The sequence below is a fragment of the Echinops telfairi genome, unplaced genomic scaffold (assembly GCF_000313985.2).
Source record: "Echinops telfairi isolate 266 unplaced genomic scaffold, ASM31398v2 ScPeMD7_9;HRSCAF=40, whole genome shotgun sequence".
In the NCBI taxonomy this organism is placed as follows: Eukaryota; Metazoa; Chordata; class Mammalia; order Afrosoricida; family Tenrecidae; genus Echinops; species Echinops telfairi.
Window position 1 is genome coordinate 19,936,784 of NW_022103906.1, and position 21,621 is coordinate 19,958,404.

Sequence of the window (21,621 nt, forward strand, 5' to 3'; positions counted from 1 at the left end):
CCTGTGCTGCATGGGTTTGCCAACAGTTGGGGGCTGACTTGGTGGCAACTAACAAGAACTACCATCAAGATAATCTGTCCTGAATGAGGTTTTCAGAAGGCGCTAGTTAGAGGCAAGGATGGTGAGCCATGTTGCCCAGAGAGACCAGTTCTTGGACATCATGCTTGGGGAAGCAGAGGGGCGGTGCACACAAGGAAAGCCCTCGACAAGAGGAGGGATGCAGTGGCCGCAACAAAATGAAGACGGAGAGAGCCTAGGCAGTGTTTCATTCTGCGGTACCAAGAACCGCTTTGAGGCCAAACCTTCTCAATGTCACCTGAACAACAACCTTGTACCTAATCCTAGAGAAAAATGCATAACTTTCTGTCAGATATGAGATTACAAACTAACGAAGATGTGCACTATTCTCCAGCACTGTCGACTTAAGGCTCAAATTGGTGAATTCTAGGAAGAAAAGATGTGCCGATATGCTTTCCCAAGAAATGGACCCAGGAACGTGACCCCGGCACGCTAGCACGTCAACCTCACTGGCTCATACTGGGCCGGCTCTGCGCAGGACTGGGCTCGTCAGGTCCAAAGCACAGCTTCTGCCATCCTGGAGCATGTGGACGGATGACCAATGCTCCTGGGACCAGGCCCTTCACGAGCGACATGCCAGGGAGCACATCGTGCAGATGGCAGAAATGAAAACAACGTCCAAAGCTTACAACTTACAAAAACAAACCCAAAAAGTGTGACGGTGCTGCTCTACGAGGTCCTATGGGGTCGCTGGAATGGGCTTGACAGCTCCAAACAAGGACCCCCACCACCACGAATTGGAAACACGGGGGATGGGGCTGCCCACGTTTTCACAAGCCCTCCAGGTGCTGTGAGCACTGTGACCCCGGACAGTGAGGGGTCCAGCTGGCCACCAGAAGAACATCCCCTCCCGCTGCTGGCCCAGCCCTAGGCCAGAAGGATGTCACATGCTTGTTGTGTGAAAAATGGACCAGTGGGGAGAAAGGTCAGGCAGATGGGAGGAAAGCGTGAAGGCGGCTTGGAAAACACCGACCAGAGTGACCACGCCGTAGAGCTTTTCCACTTTCTCCTTGAGTTCCCGGAAGCACGAGGTCAGCCGGTCGTGCAAGGGCTTGAGCTGCTCCGTCAGCTTCTCGCCGTGGATGCGGATCCCCTCTGTCAGCAGAGGCATCTGGGAAGGAGCGCACACAAGCCAGGCATTGCGAGTGAGAGAAAGGGACCATTCAGGCTTGGAGGCCTGGGAAGAGTGCGGGGCCGGGGGGTGGGCAGGTAACCTGGCAGACAGAGTGCGATCCTATCAGAAGGCTACTTCTCAGTTCTGGCCTTAGGAACGGGACTCACCTGGATCATTGATCCAGAGAAATGCACACCCCGATGATTGACACGAGCAGCCAGGCCCTAGGCTGGGGAAGAGCTGACTGTGAAGGCCAATCCAACCAAGTGCTGGGGCATTGCCGGGGGACCACAACTGACAGTTTAAGCCTCAGAAAGAATGCGCTGGCTGCGTGTTCTAACACGGATCACTGATGCAGTGAAGGAAAAATTCGGCCAACATCTGTCAGCTGGAATCAGGCCAGAAAACCTACTTTTCTTGGGGCTCTAAGGAAGTCCCTTTTGGTCCTGTGCAGTTAGGTGAGTTGCTCTGCTACCCAGCCTCCTCAAAACAAGATGGGGATTAAGAAGAGGAGAAAGCCAGCAAACATCCTGGAGATTAAATGCTAGAGGGTATGCCGGCAGTCATGCCTCGTGGCTGCCCATCATCTGCACGGGCAAGCTGTTCAGCCACATGTCTTCCTTGCGACCTACCTGCAATGCTATCAGTCGCTTCAGCAGTTCAACCTTCTCTTGGTCTTCAGGATGCTCCTGAAAGTACTTTTCCGTAAAAAAAGCCTAAAAACAAGACACAGGCCGCGATGCCTTAGGTCACATGCAAACCCATGCCTTTGCCCTTAAAAGTTAGGAGGAAAGCTGAGGAAGGATGACGAGCTTTCTGCTCTCCCTCTTCCCCAGGAACACCTAACTTAGTATCCATTCCTTTCCAGGAATATCCCGGATCCCTGGGTGGACAAGTCAACACAATTATGTGCTGTTCTGTGATTTTTTTGCGTGAAATCACGCCATGCCTAGCAAGAACATATTCTCCATAATGCCCCTCTCTCGAGGTGTCCACTTATTAACAGTAACCACCCACAAACCAGAATGGCATTCATTAGCATACATACTATTAAATCCCCCAGAGAAATAAGAACTGAATACCAGTATCTAAAGGTCACTGGTTGGCCTGAGTGCACAGATATTCTAAAGGGACCAAACACAATATTAATGGGCACAAGACGTTCATTTTCTCCTGCTCTACTAGCTATACCATCTTTCTTCGCATTACTTTCTCCCCCTACGTAAAGTGAGCATGAATAGCTATACATTTCCTATTGACATCTAGCCTCCAAAGCTACTTTAAGACAAAAACAAGACCTACATGTGAGAATGCTGGCTACCCTCGTGTCAGTACCATGCTACCCATAGGATCACTGATAAAAACACCCAGAGCTCTCCCCTGGCCCTACCAAGGCCCTATTGAAGGGGCTCTGGGAAATACAATCTAAGTCCAAGATCCCAACAGAGGTCTTACCATTTTAAGGGCAGAAGCCATTCGGAAAGAAAAATAGAAGACTGTAGCAAACAGTTCCCAGAGTCCAAAATAGGAGTTCAATTTTCTCCTGATACCTCAACCTTCATTTCTGAAAGTGCCTATCAAGACCACCTCCCCCCGCAGTCTCTCGTTTTACAACATCATGAAACCCCAGAGTTTCATATGGGACACAGTATGACTTGTGCATAAAAGCGAACGTCCCATTTTCTGTGGAAAACAACGCATGAACAAAAGAACAGACCATAAACACACGTAGCCCAATTACTGCACAAAGGAAGTCTGAAAATACCTAAAATCGTGCACTCTAGCCCATCTCATTTTTGAGGGAACTATGGGATAAATTCAAAACGAACAAACAGTACTTGCTTAACTCTTTATCCTTCCTAATCTTTCAGATAAGGAGCTTTGGTGACACAGTGGTAAAGCACTTGGCTGCTGTCCAAAAGGTCGTTGGTTTGAGCCCACCGACCACTCACTCCCTCCACAGGAGAAAGATGTGACCATCCGCGTCGGTGAAACTCCAGCCTCCAAAACCGGATGGAGCAGCCATACTCCGTCCTAATGGGCCAGGATGAGTTGGCATTGCCTCAATGGCAGTGGGTTTGGTTTTGCTGTGTGTGTGTGTGTGTGTACACAAGATAGAGACAAAATGGTTAAGCACTCAGCAGCTAACCAAGACAAGGTGTTTGAACCCACCATCCCCGCAGCAAGAGAGAACACTTAGCAACGTGCTTCCTGTGAGGAGAGAGCCTAGAGGCCCTATGGGGCTTGTCACCTGCCTCGTCATCTACTGTTGCTGTGTGTGGGAATCAACGTGTAAAAGCACACAACAACCATCACCTTCCAGAGGCAAGCAGATGAAGCCCTTAAAAGTTTTCCTAAAACGATTTTGAAAGATTATAAATACAGTACTTAAATTCCTAAGGCAGCAGTTAGGCTGAGAGCAGTGTGTTCTCAAACTCCTTTTTCCAGTAGAAATCTGCCTCAAAAGAGAATTATAGCAATATGCTTCTGTGTTTGTGTAACATGTAAAATGCTCTTTTAACACAGTCCACCCAGACATGGCTACCATTACTGAACATTTTGGTCAAAGACTCTATAGAAGAATCCTGATTATGGAGAGGAGGGAAAACTGCAGAACAGAATTTCAATTTCTCATGGAATCCAGACTTTCTGGAGCCACGGAGACAGGATGAACCCTTAAAACTGCAGCTCAAAGACAATAGTCACACCTTAAACCAAAAAATACTCCTTGACTTCTTCTTATAACAAAACAATAGTTTAGCTCAGTGGCTCTCAACCTTCCTAATGCCGCAACCCTTTTATACAGTTCCTCATGTTGTGGTGACCCCCCCCAACCATAACATTATTTTCGTTGCTACTTCGTCACTGTCATTCTGCTGCTGTGATGAAGCGGGCGACCCTTGGTTGAGGAGCGCTGGTGCAACCTAGCCAGTAGATAAGTCTTCCTTGAGCTCTGTGTTATCTCCCAACCAGTCTATGGGATCAACGTGACCACAGGGGCTCCAACGACCAGACGGGAACCTCAGGGGCCAGAGAGTTTGTGTGACTGGAGCCACTTACAGAATTGTACGTGTCCTAATCACTGAGTTCTACACGTAGAAGCAGTCTGCATTGGTGATGTTGGGCTGTGTCCTTTCTCAAAAACAAAGCCAAATTAGGAAAAGTAAAGGCACTGGTCTCAGATATAGATATATATGTCAGGGAGACGAAAGAGTCCGTTTTTCTTCCACTTGAAATGGGGTCAAATATATACCTACATACTCAAAATATAAGCCAACCCGGTATTTTATTTTGAAAATTTTGGGTTGATTTATATTCAAGTATATACGGTAGTTAAAAGTGTAAATTAGTGTAAATGTCCTGAAATGTATTCATTTATTTGCTTCCATATCTTTCTTTGCTTATTTTACTTTTCATTTTAATGAAGACTGCTACATTGGAAAGATTTATATGAAAAGTATATATTATCCAGGTCTTGGTATGTATGAATCTGAGTTAGAGGCATTCTGAGTTAGGGGCATTTCCCAAATAAATATTTGGGAAAGTATATCAACATTGGTACTAGACAGCTTAGCAGCAAACTAAAAAACAAACAAAAAACCCACTTGAACACATTATAATATTAAGGCAATATTAGAACTCATTATAATATTCAAGATAAAAATACTTTATCTTGAATCCTATTTTTGTTTTTACTTCTTCTGTGACAGAAGAAATTGCCCTTGACACCTAACAGGTGCACAGTCACCTTTCAGGAGATCATGAAACCTAACATGCGTGAACCTGACCTTCAGTATTCAGCCTCTCCTTTTAGCCGACGCAACAGAGAGAAGGAGAGCAGCTGACCGAGCTGGAAAACACTCCAGTGACCCACTCGGCTCCCAGTGGACAGAGGGAGAGAGGGAATCCACGCGTATCAAGACCCAACTACAAGACAAACACTGCATAATGTTCCCCCGAAGAGCATCTCTTCTAAGCCTCAACTCAGTCCTGTGAGGTATCTTCTTCGCTTCACACACGTGACACCTGGAGCCCACAGTGGTGTAAGTGTCTTACACCAGGGCACAACATGGCCAATGGAGAACCAGGAGTGAGCCATTGGAAAGATACATTCCAAAGCCCACCCTCATCTTAGGACACACATGCAAAGTAAAGAAAAAGCACCAGTCCCCTGACGGGCTCACCTTTCCCATTCAGCTTCTTTCCTTCCACCTGCTGCTCGCTAGGCGGCTCCACTGGGATTCCCTCTCCAAATGCTTGCTTTAGTTTCAAGACGAGGACTCCAAAAGTATTTAGCCTACCTCTGTTAATTTGACTGAATGCATCCTGCATGCATGACTAAGTGTTCAGGGGTGCTGTGTCCAAACCCTATGCCCAAATTAAACTACAGCAAGGGCTCCTCCTGCACTGCTTTCTTTCCTCGCAGAAGTAACAGACATGATACCTAGTGGGACTCATGGTCGGGACCAGCTAAAGCACAGGAAGCAGGGGGTGGGCTGGAGTTACTGGGAAGTCATTCTAAATAGAATACAGCCCTGCCTTCTGAAGACCTGCTGCGTTACTTCAACAGCATCTTGAGCTCAGAGCCCGCTCGTTCATGGTGTCCCTTCTAGCAGAGAAAGGGTAGCAGGTGGATCACTTAGTGGTCTATTGGGCTGTCTGTTTTTTGGCGATTCTTGCCAGCTTGAACTAGCACTGGCTGGGGGGCCAACTGTCTATGGCAGGCATGAGGTTGAGGATACTGTTTGCATGAATTTAACCTGCATCTCCATAAAGAGGTTCATTGTTGTCAGGGGCAACCTGGGTGAGTTCCGAGCCCGTGGGACAGAGTAGAATGGCCTCGGAGAGTTTTAGTTGCCTGTCACCGTCAGAGGTGCAGACCCCCTGATCTTCCTCCTGCAGACCCCCTGCCTGGGGTTCGACGGCCAGCCCTTCAGGGAGCAGCCAGTGCTTGCTTAAATGTTCAGAGGAGGTGCAAGGAACATATTCACAAAATCCCAGGGGAGCCATGGATGGGACCCAGCCCACCTTCTCATAGTTGGAGTAGCCCCCCATGACGGCGGGGTCCACGATGCCGTTGAGCAGCATGGAGAGCGGGTGCACGGAGAGGGACCGGTCCCAGGCGTGCTGCTGCACGCAGTTGCTGATCCTCTCGTTGGTGAGCTCCATGGTTTCAATGGCATTCTCCAGAGGGCTGATCTCCTCCTGAGAGAGACAGCAAGTGCAGGGAGAAGAAAGGTCCCCTGCTGAGCTCTGAAGCTAGTCAGCATGAAGCTTCCGTCTTCCCCTCAAAGGTATAACTTCTCTGCTAACTGAACACACAGTGACGCTCGGCTTGTCTTGGATGTGCTTATTGGGGTGCACCACACGTAAGTAAATTGGTGTTGCTAAGTGGCAACACAATCTACTTACCCGCTGCTAGGGTAGAAGAGGAAGTGGGGGGGATGGTCAGAAGGCCCTGTCTGTGTGTGCTAAGGATACAATAGGAACTATAGGGAGCTGTTGTCAGCTAAGTGTTTTGGGAGGTTTCCTCTATAGAACACACACTCTATAGAACACACACGGGGTGAGTACACTTCAGAGGGCAAGACAGGGAAGGCAATTAAGAGACCTTTTCAAGGGCATGGACCAGAGAGGGAATGGATGAAGGGCCAGACACAGGGCGACAAGCAGGAGGGCTGGGCACATTGAGAGCAGCCTTAATAATGACTAAGGAGGTGAGACGGGGATGATAAAGAGGGAGCCCTAGGGTGACGGGTGATGTAATGAGCTGAGCATGAAAGCAGAAAGGCCCCAGGGGAGGAGAGTGTGATTGACAGGAGACTCAAGAGGCATTCCAAAAATGTTTTGGGACACTGGCAGGATCTTTGTGGAGACAACGCTCTTCTGGTCACAAAGGAGTCATTCACTGCGAGTGACCTTTCGGGTTGGGGCTGGGACATCAATTTTATAAAGGCATCCCATTACACAAGCCTGCCTTTCATTTCCCTGTGGACAAGCAACACTGGCCAGAAGAGTGAGAGAACTGGAGGCGGGGATTGAACAAAGGCTGTTATTATATTTGGAGAGACAGAGGTTTTTTTTTTCTGTGTTCCCATTTCAAGTGACTCACTGTTGAAATCTGCTTGACTTCGAACCACTTGAGGATCCCAGGAAAGGTATATGCAGTCGTATACGTGGTCCTTTCGATCCACATGGTCTGGGGGGAGAAGAGGAAAGGTTGGTCCTAGGCAAAAGAGTAAGCCTCCTTGGATTGGATAAAGAAACTCTATCCCCAAAGCCTCCTCCTTAACTGGTTCTCAGACAGTTTAAGGATTCAGGGCTATTTAAAGCTGAAAAGGTTCACCTACTCAAACCGTCTCCCTCTAGAACTGGAAAACTTCCAGTTCTGGGAGGTGGAACTTGCTGCAGGTCACAGTAACAGCAGACCCAGGAGGCGCCCGGCATTTCTGCTGAGACAACAGACTGCCTATGGAAGGTGCACCCGGCGCCTCTAGCTCCACTCATCCTCCGACCTAGGCAGGTGTAAGCTGACCGTTTTAGATGCCACCTGCACCTTGTCCTAGTGCAGTGGTTCTCAACCTTCCTGATGCTATGACCCTTTCATACAGTTCAGTGATGTTGGGGTGACAACCCCCCCTGCCCATAAAATTATTCTCATTGCTACTTTGTAACTGTCATTTTGCTACTGTTATGAATCCTCATGTCAATACCTGATATGCAGGATGTATTTTCATGGTTACAAACGGAACATAATTAAAGCAGACTGATGCATCAAAAAAAATATGTCATTATATATTGTGGAATATTTATTTCTAATGACAAAAAAATGAAATTTTGTCTTGAAACGTGGTGTAGCACGGGTAACAGTCTTCAGGCCAGGTATCTGCATGTGGGAGTATCTGCATGTGGGCAGACCCGCCTGGAGATGAGAGAGGAGCGGTGTCTTGCTTCCTAAGACCATCAGAAATATGTGTTTTCCATTGGTCTTAGGCCACCCCTGTAAAAGGGTCGTTTGACCCCCAAAGGGGTCATGACCCACAGGTTGAGAACCTTTGCCCTAGAGGATGAAGGTGTAGCCCTGGTGGCGCAGTGGGCTAGGTGCTGGGCTGCAGAGAAAGAGCAGCTGTCTGCTCCCGTACACAGATTTCCACGCTTGGAGCAGTTCGACTCGTCCGTCCGACAGGGGGCTCTGAGTCGGAGCTGCCCAGGTGCAGTGGGTGTGTGTCGGTGGATAGTGTTCACAGGGCACAAGGGGTGGACTCACAGCAAACTCATTGTCGGGATCCTTTTCTCCTTTCCGGAACGGCCGGGAATACGTGAACTGCTGCACTTCGTTGGCCCTGTAGTAGCTAAGAGACAAAGCAACCACGCTGCGTTTTCTCTACCGCACAAGCACGCCTAGTTCTGATCGCCTCTTCCAGAGCCGAGTTTCAGCCTTCGGGGGTCCTAAAACTGACACGGTCTTCACCCGGAAGGTGTGGGGCAGTCTGGTTGCGTTTCCCACTTTAAACATTCCTGTGAGCCATCGCTCACGCCGTAGAATGGCACATGTGTGGTCTCATCTGTACCGCCTGGTGTCAGTTCGACGGGACAATGCTTGCTTCTTGGTTCCTCGAGAGGAGGGACTACCCCCGGGGGACCTCATCGGCCACCGTGGGGTCAGCCACTGCTCATCTATCCAGTGCTTCCCAGGGGAAGTAAGAGCCGGAGGATCAGACACCCAGGACCTCTGCGTACAAAACCAAAATCCCTTGGTGTGCCCGAGCTCTTGGGCCACTCAAAATGAGATAGGTCCTCAAGCTGTAGTGAACGGAAGGCTTCGGGAATGGTGTATTCCGGGAAGAAGTGTGCGAGAGAGACAGACGTTTCAAAAAGAAATGACTTACTTTAGGACCTGCTCGGGAACTGGTTTGTCTTTGTAGCCGGGTGGCAGGCTCATCACCGGCTTGACAGTGAAGCACTGCATGTCTGAAGAGCTGGTCAAGGAAGGGTGGGGGCCGGCTCGGTCAGAAGCTTCGCGGATGCGTTCCCTTTCACATACACGCTGGCTGGGGCTGCACTGAAAAGGGTCTTCTCTTACGCCTATTTCACTAGCACACCAGCAAACCACCTTGCCACAGGAAAGCCACCCCTTCACCCACTACACAGACAGACAAACACCACCCTGGTCACCAGGGGTCGCTTCTGAAAACTTCGGTGTGTGAGCGTAGAACTGCTGGCCACAGGGTTTCCAAGGACTGATGAAATGGGAGTAGCTTGCCAGGCTTCTTTTCTGAGGTCTGGGGAGTTCACCCCGGGGTATGTATGTATGCGTGTATATGTACACATATATGTGTATATATGCACACATACATACACGCATACACACATACAGACTACCCTATAGGACAGGGCAGAACTGCTCCTTTGGGTTCCCAAGGCTGTAAATTTTTATAGGACTAGAAAGTCTCATCTTTCTCCCGAGAAGTAGCTGGTGGGTTCACACGGTCGAGCTTGGGTGAGCAGCCCAATGCATACGTCACTATCCAGAAAGAAAGGGTTCCTTTCTGTATGTAAAGAAAATAAACATATCATTTCTTTCTAGAAACAGAATGTGAAGTGTAGGGAAAAGAAGCTGCGTGAGTAACGTCAGATGACTACGCAAAGAATACTGGGTCCAGGACCAGGACCAGGACCCTGACTCTAGAACCAGGTCTTGAAGAACTCTCATTTCCAAAGAAAGAAGGCTAGACCTCGATGACCCCGAAAGGCTGCGTCAGGCACAGGAACAAGGCTGACTGCGAGGCTGGCGCAGGCCCAGGCAGCGCTTCGTTCTGTTGTCCCTTTAAAGGGTCGCCATGAGCCAGGACCCAGTGGCCGGTCTCTGGCTGCCACCACCACAGAACCCCAAAGAAAGAGAACGCATCTTGGTGAATCCTTCTTCTCCAAGCCACAACTGCTCTTTACGTGAGCGATGTGTGTGTCATTTGCTGTTTCTGTACTTACTTATCAATCTATAACTATCATCCTATTATAACAGCTGATGTTTACTGCATTTGTACTATGGTCTAGGCACTCCCCTGCCGCTTACAACTCCAGGTGGAAGAATGATCACCACTGCATGAGGTGAAAAACTGAGGCACAAAGAGGAGGGCCCGGAGTTGCAGGGTAGGAGACAGAAATGGGACTCTAAACCCTAAACCCCAGTGGCCTGGCTCCAGCACCCCGTTTCTGACCTACTCTGCGCAGGGGCTGTGCTCCTTCTAGATTGCCATTCACGTCCGGAAGTTCTGCATTTTATCATGAAATACACTAGCATGTTCTTAAAGGAACTAGATTATAGAAAAGCCAAGTCCTTCATTGTTACCTCCCCCACCCCGCAAACATGCCATTGACATGTATTTCAATAAATCATGACATACTACAAAAAAAGTGCTCTCTTCAGAGTCCAGAACAGGAAGTAGATATGTTCTTCAAGCTACCCATGATTAAAACAAATAGCCTTTCACGGGGAAAATTTGCTTCTCTCATCATGACAGTGAAACCCGTGAATGCCAGAACTCAACAGACTGCCTTGATTTGGGGGCCGCTCGAGTTTCTTTGCCTCCCATGAGATGCAGGCTGGCCACCTTGCTCCCACTCTACTTTGTGGAGAATATTTTCATTTTTTGGTTTTCTGACAGCTTTCTGCCTAATACAGGTTCTGACTCAGAGAGCTTCAGTGTACTTCAAAACCGCTACCCCAAGTGAAGGACAACAGGAAGGAGCCCAGCTGAGGCTGTGGGATAGGTATTGGGCTGCTTATCGCAAGGTGAGAGAAGTTCAAACCCATCAACCGCAACACAGGAGAAAGATGAGGCTTTGGGCCTCTATAAAGAGTTACAATCTCAGAAACTCTATATCGCATCTCTGAGTCAGAATCAACTTGATAGCAGTAGGCAAGGGCATCAGGGTTCAAAGATATAACATAAAATGGGAAACTGAGTCAGAATATCGACAGGAGTGATTTGAGGAGACAGGCCCTCTTTGCCTGCAGGAAATGGTCTACAATCCTTAGCTTCGCTGGTTTAGCTGGTGTTCTAGCAGGTTCTGGAGCCTCTGGCCATGTTTCCCTTTGGCAAGGATACACTGCTTTGGGGAGGACTTGATGTCCTCTCCAGGGGGCGTGGTGCTGGTCATCTTCTCAGCGTTGGGGAACTGGGTCAGTAACCTCAGGCTGAAGTCCTCTCGCCTCTCGTACTCCTTCCCCCGGTAAATGAAGATTTTATTCTGCAGGTTGGAGATAGAATGAGTAATCCATATGAAAAGGTGACTACGTATGAAAGAACAATAATTACATGTGAACTGGAGAAGTTGGTACCGAGGGAGTCCCTATCCCCAGCCAATGTTCAATTCACCAACGAGCCTCACTGAATACGATCTGTCCGGCAGCAGCTAACATGGATGACCCTGACCAGTACTTGTGTTTTATTTGTGGAGTTAAATCCCAGACAAACAAAATACTTAGGAAGGTGCCATTCAGGGTGGTCTGAGGACCGTAGCTGTCTGCCACTGACCTACCTGCACCAACCTGCAAGAAAATTAGAAGTCTGGGCGCTGATGTAAACCAACTGCATCACTGGGCATGCTGTTGAATTCAGGCTATGATTTTTTTCCAACTGAGTCTGTCTTGATGCGAAAAGGCAGGGCATTTACATTGGGGAACAAGCGCCTATCTCCTCTTGGAAAGGCACTGCCCTAGAGAACAGGCACTATGAAGGGGATGCACGTGGTTTCTAGCCAGGGACGTGACAGAGGCACAGCTGAGTTTATCGCAGCTACTGGGTCGACCTGAAAAATCGCTCTGGAAGGCAACAGTTTCAATTATCTACATTAAATACAATCCCTTCAATCCCATAACGTAGTTTTTCTCCCCTTTAGTAGTAGTGTTGTATTTTTTTCCCAGGTAAGCATTGGATGGCTAACTGCAGGTTGAAGGTTCAAACTCACCAGGCACTCTGCAGGAGAAAGAGGAGGCTATCGGCTCCGGTGAAAATGTACGGCTTCAAAAACTAGAGAGGTCTGCCCAGAGTCAGAATTGATTTGATGGCAGTGAGGCTTTTTAAAATGGTGTCAAAGAAATCTGACAAGGGAGTCCTCTGTCACACAGCGGAGGCTCGGGAGAGTGCACATTTAGCCTTTTGGAAGATTCTTGCTCATCTGATCACCATCTCAGATGAATAGCTCCCCTGGGCAGCCCCCACGAAATTTATTTTTCAAGTGAAAATTGTGGTCTTACTTAGTGTTTTTAAAAACCACTTATCAAAGCAAACCAACCAACAAAAACGACTTGTTCATTCACATGCTGAGTCCTTGTAAGCAGGAGTGCTGGGCTTCTGATTAGGGCGATGAAAATGATTTGGAAACGGATAGTGGGGATGTTGGCTGCACAGGGTGAATGTAGTGAACGGTGCGGATTCACACACTCAGAAAAGGTTTCAATGGCAAATGTTCTCTTACATGTAGGTCATCACGATAAAAGCATGATTATTATGTTTTAAAACAAAGAGCAGCTACGTTGAACTCTACAGATCGAGTGGAAACCCTGCTCTGGTGACACTTGCTTTCTGCTGGGAAGACATTAAAAGCCAAGTTCACAGGTCAGTACCCAGGATTATTTTAGACAGTCTGTGCCCTGAGAAGGTACTACACCTCTAGGAAAAACCTTGAAGGCAGTGAAAATGGCCAGCGCTTGAGGAATGGATCACACCTTTTTCTGGCTGAGAAAGATCTACGTGACTGACTTGGACGTTTTGAAATTCTGGCATGAAGTGAAACTGGTTGGCAAGGGATGAGAGGATCATAAGATGCTGACTGTATGGTGGAAACAGTACCGTGAACAGAATCAGAGATGCAGGGTCATTGTGAATGAGCTCGGATGGATGGAAGTGCCCCCAAGATTTCCGAGGCTGTCAATCTATAATAAGGTGACCAGATTTTAGTGAGGTCAGGTGAGTAAGGTGCATGGGGCAAGAAAGGAATGCTTTTTTTTGGTTGCCAAAAACTGGCACACTGAGATGACTATGTGATCAGATGCATTGGCCAAACCCGTCTCCCATCTGCCACAAATCAGGCTTTTCACTCCCCCCACCCTCTAGATAACGTGATGGGCTTGTTCCCTCACTATTGTTTTTAGGGTTTTGCTCAACTGTCACTTTCTGGTTGAAATTGTTCCTGTTTGTTCTTTTGAAAATTGCAATTTCATTTCCCACCCTTGCTTCTGATTCACTTTTTCCCACGAAGCTTACTGGAGTGCCTACATTAAACATTGCACTCTTTGACATCCTCTGCTGTTATTAATATTTTACTCTTTAGAAACCTCATCTACTTTACATCTGGTCTTCCATCTTAGTAGAGACGTTCTGTACTTCAAGGAGGCTGACTGGTTTTGCATTCTACCTCCGGTATAACACACATATAACTGGAGCTCCATAAATATGTACTCAGTGCTTGATTCAATCTCTTCTCCAGGACTCTGTTCCTTCCCAGCACTGCTGTCTGAGAGAATGTAGCCCCTGGCCTCCAATTATACAGGCCAGGGACCCAAGAGTCATTTGTGACAGCTCCCTCTTCCTCTTCCAATTATCCATTCAATCATCAGATGCCACTGGTTTCATCACCCTAACCTTTTCACGTCTCTCTAAAGCCACCACTACCATCTCCCACATCCAACTATCATCTCTCACCCCCATACCTGCAATAGTCTCTTAGTGGTCTTCCTCTATGCACTCTCCCACCTGTTGTCCACACCCAACATGCTCTCCCGACACAGACAAGACAGCCAAACTCTGCCCCGGCTGGGCTGACCTGCTTCCATGTTAACACACACGTACTGTGCACTTGCCTGATGTTTCTTCTGCTTGGACTACTCTTTTCTATCCTCTGTACCCCAACTCTCAATTCACTATGCAGATTGCAGCTGAAATACAGAGTTTCTGGAGGTCTCTCATGACCCCAAATGAAACGAAAGTATGTTACCTATGGTCATGTTTACTCCATTTAGTGCGTAACAAGGGGCTTGTAAGAGTTCAGAGGAGCCCTGGTGGCGTAGTGGTTACCCATTGAGCTGGTAACAATGAGGTCAGCAGTTTGAAATCACCAGCCGCTGTGGGGGAGATAGAGGGAGGCTTTCTACTCCCACAGTTCGTCTTGGAAGCTCACAGGGCAGCTCTCCTCTGTCCTACAGGGTCGCTATAAGTTGGAATCAACTTGATGGCAGTGAGTTTGGTTCTTTGAGTTTGTGAAAGTTCAATGAAAAATGGAACTAAAAAATATCAGAATTTCTCCACGCGCTTTTTGAGGTCTCTTCATTATTGGGGGGGTTTTGAGGAAGGTATCTGTGATAGTTACATAGTCTGTTGTCAATGTGAGACTGAGTGAAGGGGTGGCGTTTAGCCTGTCAATCAGGTAGCAGCTCGACGACTACATCTGGAGGCGCTAAGGAGATAAATAGCTCGTTGGAGGTAGGACACGTGCTCACTCCCTGCGAGACAAGCTTGTTGACAAGATACATGGAGCTATGCTAGGACCCTGGAGCTGAAGGAACCACACGGAGACCCCTGTCAGTGCTGAGATGCTTCCACTGCCACTGGATCCTCAAGACTTCCCGCCCACTGGCCTGTGATCTTCCTGCATTTGGCATCATTTCATGTGTTGTGTGAGTCTGAAGATGAATTTATAGATTGGTATTGGACATAGGGGCTAATATCAGACTTATGGACTTGACCTGGACTGGGCCATTTTTTCAATATTCAGTGCTCTTGTATCTAAAGCTCTTTCTTATACACATGAGTGCCTCTCTGGATTAGTTTCTCTCATCACCCCAGACTAACACATTATCCTTGACCGTATAGAGCACTGCCATCACTGCCTCAAATTCCCCAATAATCCTTGGTAGCCCATTCCGACTTCCGGATGACCGCTGGTCTGCATAAAGCTGTCTTTATAGCGTAGCCTTGGCAAGAAGGTCACATAAGCAAAGCGCGGAGTCTGTAGTCTTTGAAGTCTACTTTATTTCCTTTAGCAGAATGCATCTGAGATTCGTCCATGCGGCTGCATAGATCAAGAGCTCATCGCTCATGATTACTTAGGAGTCTGCACCCGCTTATTTACACGTGCGGAGTCTCTGGGTGGGGCTACTAGTTAATATAGCTGGCTGCTAACCGAAAGATCAGAAAAAAGTCTACCCAGAGGAGCTCCAGAAAAAAGGCCCGAAAAGCTACTTGTGGAAAACCAGCTGTTGAAAGAAAGGAGCACAGTTCTACTGACACATCTGGGTGGCCATGAGTCTGAAGAGACACAGTGCTAAGTACCATACATACTTGTGTATAAGCTGAGTTTTTTAGTACATTTTTAATGCAGTTTTTGTGGTAAAAGTAGGTGCCTCCGCTGATATTCTGGTCGGCTTGTACTAGAGTATATACGGTAACTGGTGTTTTGTGTTTTTTTCTTTAATTTCTACCAGTTGAGGGACATTTAGGCTGAACCCAACACGATGAGCAAGCCTGCTGTAAACATTCACATGTAGGCTTTAGTGGGAACCATAGCTTTTTCTTTCACTTGAGCAAAATATTTCCTGATTGCAGACTCAAAATAGCCTGGACTCCCTTTCTTGGTCAGTTTCTGTTTGTTTGTGTGATTATCCGATCAATATTTCCCCCATCAGGGCTCAAAATCCACGAGCAGGAACTGAGTCCAATCTCTGGTTTTCTGCTTCGCTTTGTCAAGGGGAGCAAAATGCCAGATGGCAAGAGTTCTTCTGGTTCGACTTAGCACAAATGCAACCTGCAGGGGGCGGACAACTCACTGTCTTCCCCACAGGGCCTGGCACTGGGATTGGCGATCTTTCCACAATGGCTCTGCAGCTCTTAGAGGAAATGTTGCCCGCGGTCTCTGCACACTGAGACCTTCTGCACATCTGCAGCAGGCCCGGCCCTCCTTGCTGTCACAGGCACGTGCGGGAGCCAGTGGGCAGGACGCGTTTTGTTTTCTTGTGGCCCGTAATCGACACTGGGCATTGTGATCTGGTCCTCAAATGTCCTCTACAGCCTGTTGCCAGGGCCTCTGGGCCTGTGCTCGGTGCGCTTCATTGTAACATAATGACCTGGTTGGTGCTGGGTGAACTTCGTGGTGTTGGTTTTTTTGTCGAATATCACATTACAGAAATTTTTCTTTAGGGAACAAAAACCTTCCTCCTTTCCCCTGTTACGATAAAATGAACTATGTTTAATTCTGTGAAACTTTGCCAGTCTTGTCCTTGAGAGATTTGCTCTCACACTAGCTCTGGCTGGAAGTCAAGGCCCAAGTCCATCCATCCACATTTGCCCTCAGCTGGACCTGTGGCAGCAAGCGAGTGGACAGGAGGCTTCTGTTTTTCCCTTTTCATGCCACCCGGAAGAGTCATTTTACTGAGGGCTTGCCAGGATACCACGGTGTCTGGGGATGCGGGGTGGGGAGACGGGGAGAGGCCAGCCACACAGGAAGTGGTTTCCCTCCCAGACCTCCCACAGCGATAGCACAGGGCGCAGCTCACACACAGCTGCCCATCTGGAAAAGAGGGGAACACACTTCTCCTTTCTTTCAGCCTGCACGGCTGAGTGGCTTTGGAGACCACCCTCAGATCTCTTACCCGTAGGAAAGACGGAAAGCCCTGTCCGTAGTACCCAACAGCAAAGTATTCCGGCTGGGGCCGCATGGCCTTAATGATGTTCTCATAAAACGAGGCTCTTTTTTTCTGAAAACCAAAGGAGACATTCCGTTGGAAGGCGACAAGGACACTGTTGGTGGGGGTGGGGGAAAGAGGTCAGACTCTTCGCTGCTTCCAGTAGAACAGAGAAATGACAGGTATTTGGAAAACAGCGGGACGGGAAAGAAAGGTGTCTGGAAAAGTTGGAGGCAGAAGAAGTGCCATCCGTTCCTGGCCCAGGGCTTTAAACCAGTTCTTCCCAGTTCAGTTAGACTGGATTCAGTGGAACCAGAATGGACCTGAATCTGAACAACCGGGTAACTCCAAACGGTAACTGCACTAGGGGAAATTACAGCTTGATGTGCTCCTAGCAGCACGCACGCTATATCGCATGCGTGAGGATAGCAACCCAAAAGCTTGACCAGCAGTCAGAGAATGGTGGCTGGCTCAAAGAAGGGGGCCAACGACATCACTTTGAAGGGGTGCTGCTCGCCACAGTCCTGGCAAGAACCCCATCTCCTGTATCAGGCTCCTGAAAGAACCCACAATGCCTCTTCTGAGTCTCCCATCTGAGAACTCAGATCTGCCATGTTTTGCCTGCTAGTTTCCATTCTAGTACATCCACATTTTACAAATTCGGGTCTGTTCCAATGATGCTGCGGGAGCCACGACGAAACGGGTTTGGAGGCCTGCTTAGCTAAGAGGCTCCGGATCTGGGGTTGATAAATCAGAGTGGGAGTGGCCTGGGAGTCCCTGCCACTGCGCACCCTGATGGCACGTGTGAGGAAACTTTCAGCAGTTTCTTCAAAGACGTTCAGGACCCCTAGAAGGTTTACGAAGGACTTACTTAGGATGCCCTTAACCAGAACCACATAGGAGAAGGAACGAAGCTTCCAGTGCACACAGGTGGTTTGGAGAACTCACTGGTTGGTTCAGCTCTAAGTGCTCAGAAAACGGTGATGTTGGTTTCTCAGTGTCTGCTACCCCTCCTGCCTCTAATTCTTTACCTGGTGGAGGGAGAAGGCCCCGCATGATGGTGAGCATGCGTGCCCATGCTACTAACCCATAAGGGGGAGGGCGCTCGCTGTCGGCATACTTTCTTGTAAGGGATAATTCTGCATCACGAACATTTCAGATCCATGTAGTTTATGAAATTAATAAGTGATTGGTTTCTGTGATGGCGTGAGCTGGTCAAATTTTTTATGGCCATCTTGACAAAATCTCCTTAAATAACATGTTTATTACGTGACAATGAGGGCCCTGGCCTTGTATGACTTCTCTACAAAAAATGACCCAAATGTTTCTTGCTTACCATTGGGCATATAGAAGCCCCTTTGAGTTTCGTTTTACTTGAGCCTACACCTATATGCAACACTCAAGTTTAGGGAACTAGAAAACAGCCCCGTGGCAACTGGGAGACAGAGGAAGGCTAAAACCAACCAACCAAACAACAAATCCAGAAAAACCTGAATTTAGCAGAAACATTTCAGAACTGATCACAATGTACCCACTGGCATTCCTAGAGAAATATAAACCAAGGCTCAAGGCTATTCATTCACTAGCAGGGCAGGAAGACCACAGCAAACCACAGAGCATGTGACCTTCTATGAACAGAAGATGTGAGAACATGGGAAATACAGACAGGACTAATGGAAGGCAGAGTGACTACGAGGGCAAAGAGGAGATGGGGCCAGCAAATGGGAGGGCCACAGGGGAACAAACGGTCGGGAAGGAAGAAAAGGCTGCAGAGAAGGCTCCTGAGGGACGCTGGGGAAAGCTTCGACTAAGTCACCATGATTCTGAGGGTCAATCTTCCATCACCCCTTTGGGGGAAAATATACCAGAGCTCTGAGCCTTCTACCCTGGATAATGTGGAAGAATAATGAACAAAGCTTAAGAATACATCCTTTCCCTGCCCCGTTTTCATTTTATTTCAAGCAAAGTCCACTTTTCCATGATAAAGAATACGCTTTGTGCTATAACTTTAGAGGAATTATCTCCATAAGCACTCATTCTCATGACCTCATTAGAAGCTGAAAGGAGCTGTCTGCTTCTGGAAAAATGTAGCATCCCACAACCCCATGGAGTCGTTCTACTCTCTCGGGGTGACTGGATGGCAGACTTTTTAAAGACGCTTAACATCCCCGCTCCACACCCCTCCACACTGACCCAGACTCACCAAGAGATTGCCAAGGCCCTCGTAGTCAAATACTTTACTCTCGTAAGTCTCAGCCAACTCTTTGCTCAGTTTGATTGCTTTCTCCCACATCTTCAGAAAAAGAAAAGTAGGGTTAAAGTGGAGAACAAAGCCTCCGTTGACCCCGCTGCAAAATCCATTTGGGAGAATCACTGGGAATTTGAAGTAATTTGGGGTGGGGGGTGGGGTGGGGGTGTTGGTGAATGTTCCAGGCTTGGTACAGCAATTGGATCAACTAAACCTTTTTTTAAAAAGAATTGTTATTCTGACAATATAAAGCTACCACAGTGGGGCTGCTTCGTCATAGAGCATCTTCCTGTAATTCTGTCTTCGAGAACATCAAGAATACCAGGTATCCTGAATCTAACCCAATATTGCGCTTCAAGGCAAAGAACTAAAGATCATGAATGTGGAGAACAGTTTCAAAGTCTAGGTCCACAGAGAGTGACACAATCTTGTTGGAGGGGAAAGAAGCTGAAGGGGAATGCTGATTGTGGTAGTTACATCATCTGTTGTCAACTTGAGACTATTAAGAGTGAAGGGGTGGAGTTTAGCCTGTCAATCAGGTCACAGCTCGATGACCTCATTTGGAGGCACTAAGGCGATAAATAGCTTGCTGGACGTGGGATACAAACTCACTCCCTGTGAGACATTCCTGTTGACAAGGCACATGGAGCTATGCTGATGGCAGCCAGAGCCTTGGAGGTGAAGGAGCCACGTAGAGACCCACACCAGCGCTAAGATGCTTCCCCTACCACTGGATACACAAGACTTTCCACCCACTGGCCTGTGATCTTCCTGCACTCGGCGTCACCCCACGTGTTGCGTGAGTCTTTAGAGGAATTTACAGACTGGTACTGGACATATGGGCTAATATTGGACTTGATCTGGACTGGGCTGGGATGTTTGGGGTGACAGACGAGAGGTTAACCCTACTGTTTTATTTTTCATGTAAGGTATGGTTCCTTATACTATCTAAACTCTCTTAGGTTCACTAAGCTCTCTTAGTGAACGAATCTTTAGGAAATGCCTGACAGCATTTATGACCACATAAGTTATAGCCTTTAATAGACCTACTGGTGTCTGAGACTCCCCATCTCAGACTGAGCCCTCTACTCATTTTGTTATTTCACAGAATGTCTTTGAATGCAATTGCAGCATCAACCCGGCTCTGACTCATGGCATCCCGTGTGTGGCAAAGTAGAATTGTGCTCCACACGGTTTTCAACAGCTAATTTTTCAGGAGACCACCAGACACTTTGGGGTGACTTGAACTTCAAACCGTTGGGTTAGCATGTCAAGCATGCTAACCTGCATCATTATTAAAATTATTATTACTGCTTTAAATGAAGAATCTGATACTTTCCTATTTCCTTATTGTTCAAGCACCACATTCCCTTGTCACTGGCTACTGACCGGGGGACGTATGTGCAAGCCACACGCAATGATCAACCAGTTTAAAACGGACAGTCCTTGAGATCCCTATTGACAACTGACCTTCTTCTAAAATGCCTGGCCCTTGACTGATACCTTGGAAGCCAGCAGCATTATGGGAGTCAAGTGAAGCAGCCCTTCCCTAACCCCTCCTCCCTCACCAAATGCTGGAAAGGTTTTCCCCAACTGAGCAGATGCCCACCTGTGTCCTGGCGTACTTCATATGTATATTTGGTCCTGGCATACTCCATATGTGTATTTGACATGGCTTACTTCATATGTGCATTTGACATGGTTTGCTTCATATGTGTATTTATTTCTGGCTTACTTCATATGTGTATTTGACGTGCTGCAAAGAACACTTAAGCATGTCCGTTGGGCACTGACTTGGGGGAATACTAGGTGCTAACAACAATTTCTTGGGGGTGCATGGAAAGGATACCCACACCAGCTCTTGGACTCCAGCAATATTTAAAAGGTAAAATGACGGTGCTTGAGAGTAGGTCTCTGAGCTGTCCATCCTATTCTCCTTTAGGCCAAGTGTCCCTACGCTAACCGACCATTATTGTCGCTCAATGCTTAATTCATTTTCTCTCTGATCAAAAGGTTAGAATGCACAGGCCTCAGCTCCCCCAAGCATAGCCATCAAATCTCCCCCAACTCAAGGGCACCCTCTACGACAGAATGGAACTGCTCCTTAGGGTTTCTGAGACTGTCCATCTTTATAGGAGTAAACAGTCTCATTCTTTTTCCTGTGGAGCAGTTGGTGGGTTTGAACTGCCAACCTTGTGGTCAGCAGCCCGACAGGGAACCCATCTCACCACCAGGGCTCCTCAAAGACACACAGGGGATGATGATTAAAAAGAAAAAAATTATTTTAGTTATTCTCCTCTCTGCCCAATTCAAAGACAAAGAACTCACTTTGCCTTTGTCAAAATATACTATGATTTCTTGATACAGCTTCTCTTTAAGCTCTTGCTGGGTGTAAACATAGTAACTGTCCCTCTGGAGCAAATGGGGAACACAGGGCTTGTCAGACCACTGGAAAAGACAAAAAGAAATGTATTAACAAAACAAACATTTAGCAAAAAC

General features: G+C 47.6%; 1 protein-coding gene across 1 annotated transcript in view; it reads right to left on the minus strand.

Moving 5' to 3' along the window:
* Window positions 1-21,621, minus strand: part of DOCK5 (dedicator of cytokinesis 5) — a 103,853-nt gene that overhangs the window by 5,828 nt on the left and 76,404 nt on the right. Inside the window, exons 29-38 of the mRNA XM_045286563.1 lie at window positions 21,451-21,570; window positions 19,078-19,167; window positions 16,842-16,946; window positions 11,302-11,443; window positions 9,082-9,163; window positions 8,460-8,544; window positions 7,305-7,391; window positions 6,221-6,397; window positions 1,825-1,908; window positions 1,052-1,189 (exon numbers count right to left, since the gene is read on the minus strand). Of these exons, the coding sequence (XP_045142498.1) occupies window positions 1,052-1,189; window positions 1,825-1,908; window positions 6,221-6,397; window positions 7,305-7,391; window positions 8,460-8,544; window positions 9,082-9,163; window positions 11,302-11,443; window positions 16,842-16,946; window positions 19,078-19,167; window positions 21,451-21,570 (1,110 nt within the window). The remainder of the gene's footprint in view (window positions 1-1,051; window positions 1,190-1,824; window positions 1,909-6,220; window positions 6,398-7,304; window positions 7,392-8,459; window positions 8,545-9,081; window positions 9,164-11,301; window positions 11,444-16,841; window positions 16,947-19,077; window positions 19,168-21,450; window positions 21,571-21,621) is intronic.